The sequence below is a fragment of the Grammomys surdaster genome, unplaced genomic scaffold (genome assembly GCF_004785775.1).
Source record: "Grammomys surdaster isolate TR1022 unplaced genomic scaffold, NIH_TR_1.0 126063, whole genome shotgun sequence".
Taxonomy (NCBI): domain Eukaryota; kingdom Metazoa; phylum Chordata; class Mammalia; order Rodentia; family Muridae; genus Grammomys; species Grammomys surdaster.
Window position 1 is genome coordinate 5,434,587 of NW_021620873.1, and position 11,209 is coordinate 5,445,795.

Sequence of the window (11,209 nt, forward strand, 5' to 3'; positions counted from 1 at the left end):
CCTTCCTTCCTTCCTTCCTTCCTTCCTTCCTTCCTTCCTTCCTTCCTGTCTGTCTTTCTCTTTGGGAGTGAGGAGCAGAATCTCACTATGTAGCTCTGGCTGGCATAGAACTTGATATGTAGACCAGGTTTGCCTCAAACTCAAAGAGATCCATCAGCCAGTGCCTCTGAGTGCTGGGTATGATTAAAGGTGTAGCCATGCTCAGCAAATACATGAGTTTTCAATGAAAAAAAAAAAAAAAGCTCCTTTGAATTCTCCTCTCCACAGATGTATGCCAGGAAATAAACTAATAGATGAACCCATTCCATTGATTTCTTGAATAGTAATTCTGCCAGTGTTGCACAGAACAAAAATAAAGATGGGCTGCAGAGATAGCTCACTGGTTAAGAATGCTTGGTATTCTTCCAGAGTTCAGTCCCCAGCACCCAGGTAGAAAGTCTCATGACCACATGTGACTTCGGCTCTGAGGGGTATGATGACCTTCTCTGACCTCTGGCCTCCTGGCCTTCAAGGATACCTGCATACATGTAAATAAAAGTAAAATAAAAGTAAATCTTTAAGGATTGTCTTAAAACTTGAAGCTCAGCCTTTCATTATTGTCAGAGGCCTGTGCCTGAGCAGTAAGCACTCCAGGGCTGTTTATGTTAAATGTCAGTCCCGTGCCACAGAACACTGAAAATTCCAAATGCATGTCTATAAGCATCCTTTTCTGTAAAATTCAAATATTTTTTATTTTATTTAGCTTTTGTTTTTGAGACAAGGTTTCTCTGTGTAGCCCTGGCTGCCCTGGAACCAGGCTGGTCTTGAACTCAGAGATCTGCCTGCCTCTGCCTCCCAAGTGCTGCCCAGCTTGTAAAAGACAAATATAAGAGGTATGTCTCTGAATGTTGGTTAATTGTAGCGTTTTGTTGTAACATCCTATAAAATGTGAGTGTACACTTTTTAAAAAGAGCTGTGACCATTTTGAAATATAATAGCAATGCTTTGAGAGCTGTGACCTTTGACCCCAGCAATGGGGGGAAAAAAGGAAATCACCACCTAAGCTAGAGTAAAGGTAGTGTACTTCCTGTTTCTGTGTGTTTGCCTTCTGAAGCATCCTCCTCATCAGGAGTAAATTTTTCCTTGTCCAGATACTTTAAAAAAAAAAGAGTTTGATCTTGGACCAACTAATAAAAGGTGGTTGTGCATACCTGTAACCTCAGGACATGAGGCCAACCTAGTCTACATAATGAATTCTGTGCCAGTCAGGGCTACAAAGTTAGACTATTTCAAAATAAATAAATCAGTTAAAATTAAAATGAAAAAAATGTATAATATGAAATGAAAATTCCTATTTTTTTTGAGGGAGGGGTTATCTGTGTAAGAGCTCTGACTATGCTGGAATTCACTCTGTAGACCAGGCTGGCCTCTAACTCACAGAGATCCACCTGCCTCTGCTTCCAGAGTTCTGGGCTAAAAGAGTGCATCTCCACCACCTTAAAAAGAATTACATTTATTTCTTGTGTGTGTGTGTCCACAAATGTGCATGTGCATATATTCCAACCAAAGAAAACTTGGCGGACGGACTCTGTTCTCTCTTCTCGTACTGAGAGAATACTGAGTTCTGACCTCAAGTTATCAGGGCTAGTGGCAAGCGCTGTAGTACAGGCAACCCTGAGCCATCTCTGGGACGTTCCCTAGGGTGACAGTATGTTAGGGATGTTTCCACATTTTTGTCTTCACCTAGTTGAGTGCCTGTTCACAGGAAAATCAAGGAGTAGGACCAGCAACAGGGCTCACCCAAGACTGACCGCTTGAGCCTGAGCCCCAGAATGCACATGGTAGACGGAGAGAACTGACTCCTGCAAGCTGTCCTCTGGTGATTCATAACTCTGGTTCCAGGAAATCACATGACTCTGCCTCCTAGGGATCCAGGCACACACATGGTGCACAAACATAAGCAAGAGTCTAACAAAACACACACATTAAGATGTCTAAAAATTGAAAACTCCACTAGGCATGTATACGTGTGTGTGTGTGTGTGTGTGTGTGTGTGCGTGCGCGCACGTGCACGCGCACTTGCAATAATGTGTACATGATATGTGTGTGGGAGTGCATTACCACACACATCTGGAAGACAGAGGACAGCTTTGTTGGGTCGGTACATTCTTTGTGTTTTTACATAGGTTCCGAGGATCTAGCAGGTTTCCAGGGTTACATGGCAAGTCCACGATCCACTGAGACATCTCCTTGGCCTGAAATTACTATTACTTGTTCTTAAAAGCAAGAAGTACTGAAGGGCTGCGGTAGGTCAGTGGGAGAGTATTTGCATAGAGCCTTCTACACCTAGCATGTGTGCATCTATGTGTGGGTACGTGCATGAGTACCGTGCCCTGGAGGCTCGGAGGACAGTGTTGTAGTGACAGGCTTCTTTACCTGGGTGTTGGGAACTGAACTGAGGTCCTCGCAAGAGTAGCAGGTGTTCTCGACTGGCCAGACATCTCTGTAGTACCCTCAGACTTCCTCTGGTCCTCTTGTACCTCTCGGTGGGGGATGGTTTCCTGGTGCTTTGTGGATTCCAAAGCCCTAGGACAGTGATTCTCAACGATCTAATTCTGCAGCCCTTAGATCCTTTAATACGTTGCCACATGTTGTGGTGACCACCCCGACCTTCATACTTCATAACTTTAGAATCTCGCTAATGATGAATTGCGGTATAAATATTTGATATGCAGGATACGTGATTCATATCAGGTGTGACCCACAGGTTGAGAACAGCTGCCCTAGGTGCTCAAGCCGCTTCCATAAAGCGGCTTAGTGAAGTCAGGAGGGGAAGTGCACACCTGTAATCCTAGTACTCAGGAGGCAGAAGCAGGATGATCTCTCTGAGTTCGAGGCCAGCCTGGTCTACATAGTGAGTTCCAGAACAGCCAGGGCTACATAAAGAAACCCTGTCTCAAAAAACTAAAAGCAACAACAAAAAAAATCACAGAAGGCAGAAAACCTAATGTACGGGGTGTTATGTTTAAACACTCGCCTTGTCAGATTACAAAGTCCTCGGACTGGAGTTGGTTGAATCCTTGAAATCACTATTTGTGGGTACAGAAGACCAGCTGGGTAGCTGTAAGGTATTGTGGGACTCTGCCTGAGAAGTTTGGAAACTTGTGTGAAACCCGGGCTAGAGTGAGAAGGAGGAAAGGATGGGTTGGCGAGGTTGAGAGGATGGAGATTCCCGTGCAGGCTGTGGTGGGACTTGGAAAGATCTTTAGACTGCTTCAGAAGGGATTTGGGAACCTTGGGAGGGTGTAAGAAAAGGGCCTTGACCTGACTGAAGTGCTCTCTGGTGCCTGCTGGCAGCCGAGCAGAAGAGAAAGTGGGAGGTGAGGTGAGCGCTCATCCAGAAGGAAGAAGTCAGGTGAAAGTACAAAGTGGGGGATTCTGACGGAGAAAGGATCAAGGCCACCGCAAAGTTTGGAGCGAACTGCAGCCTTTGGCAGGATGGAACTGGCATTGGCTGAATGACATCAGAAAGGATGATTGGGGAACAACAGGCTGGAAACTGGTGTCCAGGGTATAGCGGCCACGCAGTCCCGCGAGCGGCCGCCAGATGGCGAACGCGCTGCGGGAAAGACCCAGGCCGTAGCTTCTCACGCTCCTGCAGCCGGGCTTTGCACCTCCTCACCTGGGTGTGAGATGCACCGACAAGGGCTGGGCCGGACCCCCCAGGCGCCTCGAGGGCCCAAAGCCTGGGGTGCAATCCCACGTTCTTTGTGTACTTCCCACCACTCTGTTCCCATCGCCTGTATCAGCATCTCAGGTCTCTGCAAAAGTGTCACATTCTGGGGGGGAGAGGGGTCTTCCCTGACTGCCCAGCTATCAGAAACCCATACCTTGACCACTCTAAAATTCATTTCATTTTATTGTTGTTTTTTTTTAACCTTTGAAACAAGATCACTCTTTAGACAAGGCTTTTAAACTCCTGATCCTCCTGCCTCAGCTTATGTGCTGGGGTGACAGATATGGGAGTTGTGGCCCATCCCTGTAATCTCTGTTCTCAGGATACTGAGTGGATGAAGCTCAAGATAATGGCCAGTCTGGACTACATAAGGAGTTCTTGTCTCAACCGCACCCAATAAGACAATAGTAGCAGTCAGGTTAACTCACTGTTGTTTGGGTGCAGGGGTGGTGCAGGGCTCCTGTTTATAATTCATAAAGGTTCCCTCCTCAGAACAGGAAAAAGAAGTTATGGGTTCATGAGACAAACGAGCATCCACATGTGTGTTTCAGGTCTCTGAGTCCTCAATGCAGCCTCTGAGGTTGTGTCTGATGCTGTTGCCAGCATCCTATTACAGAGGAGAAGGATGAAGCTCAGGCCGGTCAATGGCCAGCCAAGAAACTGCAGGGCAGCACCGAAGGGTGTGATGTCACTAAGTGGATGAATGGGGGTCTGGAGATTCAAAAGACCCCTTAGCTGCTATCCACTGGACCTGCCTTCCTTGATTCACATGATCCCCCTGGAGCAGGCTCAGCCCCCCTGGGACTCTCAGCAGGCTGGGAGGAGCTGTGGGATTGGCCAGGTCAGCTTCCCTTCCTTCCCTGCTGGGAGCTCCCAGAAACACCTCTCAGGCTTCTCAGGAGGGAACAGTGGTAAATAGCAGATGTCTGAGGGCCCAGACTTCACACGCTAGACAGCAGGGTCCACTCCACAGGGCCCTGAGCCCATCCCAAGACAGACAGACAACTGCACAGCCAAGTGATGCACTGTAGCCAGTTAACCACACTGCTGGGTCTGCTTAGTGGGGCCTGGCTGCCCACAGGCTCAGGGAGGCCTGGGGCCCCAGCTACACCTACTCAGTCCTGGACTGCTAGCAATCAAAGCTGGACTCTGGATCCCCTGGCGCCCATCTCTGCCCTGGGTAGCTGGAAGGCCTTCCTGGGCCTGCAAAACAAAGAGCAGGGGACAGGTGAGCTGCAGGGAGGGCTAAGCGCGGCTTCTGGTGTGTCTTTGCCCTTGGCTCCTCAGGAAGTGCTTCAGGAGACTTGTAAGGCTCTGCCCTTTGTTCAGGTGAGTCTGTGGTGGTGGTTGTTGTATCTGTGGTAGTGGTGGTGGCGTCTGTGGTGGTGGCTGCGGTGTTGTCTTTGGTGATGGTGAGATCTGTGGAGGTAGCAGTGGTGGGGGTTACTCTCAGCAGTGTTCAGAGCACAGGTCATATGGCCAGGCAGATTTGCAATCAAGTCTCAAGTCCTGAATCTTCCATCTAAATGTCTATGAACTTCAGGGTTCCTCCTTATCAAATGGGGCAAATGGTTTTTGATTGCCTTTGTTTTAATTTTTCAAGTCTGGGTTTTTCTTTTTGTTTTTTTGTTTTGTTTTGTTTTGTTTTTTTAGAGACACAGATTCCTGTAGCCCAGGCTGACTTCTACGCAAGGCTGGGCTTATGTAGTGTAGGCTGAAACTGTGTAGCTAAAAACGATTTTCAGAGTCTGTTTCTCCCGGCCTGGTCTACAGAGTGAGTTCCAGGGCAGCCAGGGTATCAGAGAGAATCTTTGTCTGGAAAACAAAACCAAAAACAGACAAAGGAAAACAGCAACAACAAAAGATTCTACTTCTGACGTCACCTTGTATGTGCAGGCAGGCAGGCATGTGCCACCACTCCTGGTTTAAGGAACCTAGGGCTTTACACATGTCAGGTAAGCTCTACCAGTGGCTGGCTCTGCTTTCCTATTTAGCAGCCAGGAAGAGGCTGTTGACAAATCCAAATGCTCCCCTCCAAATGCCCGTGACTCTAACCTTACTCTAAACAAAAGTCCCAGTTCTCAGAGCTCACAAGGGTCTACATTCTTTGACCTCCCTGATTTGGGCTCCTCCCACTCATGCCTTCACTCCTCACACATGACATGCTTTCTTGTGGTGTGTGTGTGTGTGTGTATTTAGAGAGGGTTTTGTTATGGTGCCTGTATTTGTATTGGACTATGTACCCACAGACTGCCCTGTAACTCAGTGATCCTTCTGCTAGGATCATAGGTGTGAGTTACCACACCCATCTTAGAGAGGAGGTGTCTGTCTGTCTGTCTGTCTTTTGTTGTTTTAGCTAAAGTCTTATGTAGCTTGAGGCTGCCTATAAACTTCTGACGTCACCTTGTATGTGCAGGCAGGCAGGCATGTGCCACCACTCCTGGTTTAAGGAACAGGGACAGGCATGCAGTGGACATACAGTGTTTGTTGAATGAATGAACGAATGACTGACTAGTAGCACATGGTTCTCACCGGCTATAGGACAGCTTGAGCAAGAAATAATTCATAAAAAAAGAAACAATTTCATATCTGCAATCAGTTAGTGTCTCAAAAGGGCTTTGGGAAATCTTATTCAGTGCTGAGTTCAAATCCTGCTTTATTGTTGGTGTCTGTAGCTTGCCTTCTCTAACCCTTTCCTCATGCCCATAAAATGTAGGTAGTAACATGGGTTCATGCAGAGTGCTTCTAGCCATGCGCAGTAGGGCATCAGTTCCTGAAAATCCATGGCTTGGTATTCGCCTATGAAACCTGGGAATTTAGGAGACCAGGATTGATCTATCTGGCCCCAAATATATTTTTTTACCTTTCAAGATAGGTCTAACCAAATAGTCCAGGCTGGTCTGGAACTTGTGATCCCCAGTTTCTGAGTCTTTGGGTTACACACATCGCTGGGCCCACTCCATATTCTTCTTTGCTACCTACCAGTGGCTGACCTAGCAGAATGAAGCTTGGCTTGGAGTCTAGCTCACTGCTGAGCCCGGTCCAGCTCACAGCTGAACGTGGAGCTATACAGGCCCCGATGGCACAAGATGCTGTAGGCTGGCAGCCCCCCTGCAGCTGTGTAGTCTCAGGCAGCTCCAAGCCTCAGTTTCCTCGTTTGGAAATAAGGACATATTAGTACTGGCCTCATCACCCCAGGGGAGACAGAACAAGTCTGGGTTTATCAGGGGCCAGCATGGAGAGCAGGGATGGTTTCCTTTTTAAATTCCAGAGCCAGGACTGGAACCCAGGGCCGTGGGCATGTATAATGTAGCACGTGGGAAGCTGAGGCAAAGGAGTAAGGAACTCAAGGCCAACTTCTGCTAAATAATGAGTCTGAGGCCTGCCTGGGCTACATGAAACCCATCTCACTACAAACAAAAAAAATTAAAGGTTTCAAGTGGTTTATTCTTTTCCTTTTTAATTTTTTTCTTTATTATTCTGAGCATGGTGATATATATCTTTAGTCCCAGTACTTAAAAAAAGAAGGTGTTTCTCTGGGAGTTTCAGGCCAGCCTGGTTTACACAGCAAGTTCTATCTAGCTAGGGCTACTTAGTAAGACCTTGTCTCAAAAAATATAATTATACTTACATTTTAATTAATTTATTGGTTTTGTTTTGTTTTGTTTTGTTTTGTTTTGTTTTTGAGACAGGGTTTCTTTGTGTAACAGCCTTGGTTATACTGGAACCAACTTTGTAGTCTAGGCTGGCCTGGAATTCACAGAGATTTGTCTGCCTCTGCCTCTGAAGGGCAGAGATTAAAGGCATGTACCACCCATGCCTGGTCTAAATGTATTTATTTGTGTTTTGTGTACATTGGTGTTTTGCCTGCACATATGATTGTATGAAGGTATTAGATCCTGAAATTAAAGTTGTGAGCTGCCATGTAGGTGCCAGGAACTGAACCTGGTCCTCTGGAAGAGCAGTTAATGCTCTTAACTGGGTGCTCTTAACGTGCAGGCATGCATGTATTTGCCAAGCCATCTTTCTGGTCCCTATATTATTATTTTTGGATTTTCAAGACAAGGTTTCTTTGCAACCTGCAACTCACTCTGTAGTTCAGGCTGGCCTCTAACCCAGAGATCCACCTGCCTCTGCCTCCCAAGTGCTTGGATTAAAAGTGTGTGCCACCACCACCAAGTAATTACATGTATCTATGGGTACATGAGTATGCGTGTGTGCAGAGGTGCTCCCTGGTCCGAGTGTGGAGGGCAAAGGGTAACTTGTGGGAGTTTTCCCCTTTACTGTGTGGGCCACAGGAATTGAATTTAGGTTGTCAGAATTGGCAGTAAGTGCCTTTGCCTTGTTGACCCATCTGTGGGGTGTGTGTGTGTGTGTGTGTGTGTGTGTGTGTGTGTGTAGAAAGCATTTCAGAGGATAGAGAAACGGTTCAGCAGGTAAAGGCACTTGCCAGCAAGCCTGACAATCTGAGTTTGATTCCTGGGACTCACATGGTGGAAGGAGAGACCTGACTCCCACAGTTGTCCTTTGGCTTCCACATGGGTCCCTTGGTATACACCCCCTAACCTGTGACAAATTTAAAACAATAAAAAAAGATAGGGTTTCACACTATAGCCCACGCTGGCATAGAGCTGACTGTGCAGCCAAGGTTGGTCTCAAACTCATGGTAATTCTGCTTCAGTCTCCCAAACGTTCACTCTCCCATAACCAGATTTTAATAATATTTTAATGTGTGTGTTTTGTCTACTGTATGTATACCTGGTGTGTGCCTACTGCGAAGCCAGAAGATGGCATCAAATCCCCTAGAGCTGGAGTCATGGATAGTTGTGAGCCACAAGGTTGGAACAGAGCCCAGGTCCTCTGTAACAGCAAGCAGTGCTCCTGACAGATGAGTCACTTCTAGCCCCCCACCCCCATTTTGATATTTTTTTGTGGTGCTGGGAATGCGACCTGAGCCTCGTATGTGCCAGGCAAGTGCTCTACGCCTAAGAGATGCCCCAGCTCTATTTTCCCATCTATTTTGACACAGAGTCTCAGTAAGTTTCCTACATGGGCTTTGACCTTGAGATCCCCTTACCTTGGCCTCTGGACTGGTTGTGATGTACATGTCTGCATCACCAGACCCAGCCTTCTAGTGTAATCTGGATGATTTTGTTTGGGAGTGTGTGTAGAGGCACACATGTGTGATAAGGACAGGGGTTGGTGTTCAGTGCCCTCAACTACTCTTTTCCTTTTTAAAAATAATTAAATTGTCAGGCAGTTCAAAGGTGGCCCATGCTTTTAATCCCAGCACTCGGGGGGCAAAGGCAGGCAGATCTCTGAGTTCAAGGCCATCTGGTCTACAGAGTGAGTTCCAGAACAGCCAGGGCTACACAGAGAAACCCTGTCTTGAAATAAACAATAAACAAACAAGTAAATACAATTAATTCTATTGGTGTTTTGCATGCATATATGTCTGTGTCCTACGCACTCGTGTGGTCCCCAAAAGAAGGTGTCAGATGTCTGAAATGGAGGAAGTTGTAAGTTGCCATGTGGGTGCTGGGAATTGAACCCAGGAGCTCACTGGACAGGAAGCTCACCAATTCAGCTAGGCTGGGCTGGCCAGCAAGCCCCGGGCAACCTCCTGCTGTCATCACCTTCCCAGGGTTGGGATTACAGGCGTGTGTCCCATTTTATGTGAGCGCTGGGGATCTGAACTCGGGGCTTCATGCTTGCACCACATCATGACTCTCACCAGCCTTGGATTTGGAAGATTTTAAGCAAGCGAGTGTGTGGAAAGGTTGAGTAAGTTGCTGCAGGCCTCACGGCCAGGAGGGGGAGCCAGAATTCAAACCCAGGCCATCGGCCGGCAGCCTTTAGCATCTGCATCCTTCTGTCCGGGTAGAACTGGATGGTAATCATTCTCACCCCTCTAGACTCCACAGTGCTGACTGTCCCCCTGTCTCTGTTTGCAGGTGATCTCCAGGCCTGGTTGCACAGCTTCCCGGGTCCTTAATCATCTCTGTTTTGGCCACTGTTCCTCCTTCTACATCCCCAGCTCGGGTCCCTCCCCTCTAATCCTCTGCAACAGCTGTGTGCCGGCTCGAAAGCGCTGGACATCGGTGGCACTGTGGTGTGGAGCTGGCCAATCAGCTTCCCCTCGGCGTGTGAGGATTTCCACCGTACTGGTCCAGAAGTGTCAGTGCCGCCCGAAGCTGTGAGCGGAGCATCCTAGAGGAATGCGCAGAACACGAACCTTGGAAAGAAGCAGGAGACGCAGTAGGAAGACGTGACCTGAATGATGTGCATCAGGTCAAGAGAGCAGGGTTGGAAGGACAGATGGACAGGGCCAGAAGGTCTTCCTTCATCTCGCTCCCAGAATACTAGACATGGTCCCCCAGTCATGGGTTTAGACCACTAATAGTCATAGAATGTGGGGCTGAGGTGTAACTCAGTGGGAGAGGGCTTGCCTATCATGCATACAGCCCTGGGTTCTATTCTTATGTGATATGTGGAGGGGGAAAAAGGCGTAGCTATACTGTATGATTAGCCCTGTGTGGGAGGGAACATTCACGACATAGTCACTAACTCAGGTCGTCCTCAGGAATCAATCCTCAGACGTCCCGCAAGGTAGAATTTCACACAGGTCATTTTACAGATGAGGAAACCGAAGCTATTGACGCACTGTCACTTTTTGGGAGGGGAGAATAGGGAGAGGGCTTGAGACACAGCCCTTACGCACGCGCAGCACAGCTCCCTGCGAGCTCCTCCTCCCCTAGCCTAGGGTCCCGCTCTTAGCCACTTAGGTGGCACCACGTCTCAGTGTTCAAGACAGACACTCCCAACTGCTATGACAGCACCACGCAAACACGGACACTGAGCAAAGATGACCCTGTTCTAGGGACACCAGAATAACAGCAGCAGCAACTACAACAACAAAACTATGGCAGGCAAGCGGGAAGCAGCTGCTGGGAAAACCTGGCCCCAACCAGAGGCGACCCCGCGCGTGCGCAGCTGCCTCTGTCGTTGACAGTAGCTGGGGTTTCCCTTATTGCCCCACCCGAGTCCCCGCAGCAGCCTCATGCCCAGCCTGGCATTCTGTGAGAACCATAAAGGTTAGCCAAGTCCAGCTGTGCGTGCTTCTTTCTGACTAGGGTTTCCTGGGTAGGGGGGCTCCCTCTTCAGCTGGGGGGTAGGGTGTGCGGCAGCCAGGCAGCCTAGCTCTGGGCGGCTGGAAACAGGGCCCTGGCAGATGGGCCCGTCTGGCAGAGACTCAGAGACATGTGGCAGCGTCGCCTCCAAATGCCCCCCCCCACCCCCAGTGCCGGGTGGAGGGAGCTGGTCAAGCGCCCCCCCCCCGCCCTCTTCCTGCCTCAGGAAGGAAGGCTCCAGGTGAGGGGGAACAGGAGGGCCCCCCACAAGGAAACAGATGGAACAGCACGACGTGGGAGCTTCGACCCCTGACCTTACAGGCCTGAACAGAGGGGTGGGAACCTGCCTGGCTGCCAGCTCCCA

The 11,209-nt window shown here is 48.7% G+C and overlaps 1 protein-coding gene across 1 annotated transcript; it reads left to right on the forward strand.

The window, feature by feature from the left end:
* Nucleotides 1-4,735: 4,735 nt before the first annotated feature.
* On the forward strand, nt 4,736-10,823 carry Dand5 (DAN domain BMP antagonist family member 5). Its single transcript, XM_028755562.1, has 2 exons — nt 4,736-5,044; nt 9,670-10,823. The coding sequence occupies exons 1-2, from the start codon at nt 4,736-4,738 to the stop codon at nt 9,913-9,915; spliced, it is 555 nt and encodes a 184-aa protein (XP_028611395.1). The 3' UTR covers nt 9,916-10,823.
* Nucleotides 10,824-11,209: the final 386 nt, after the last annotated feature.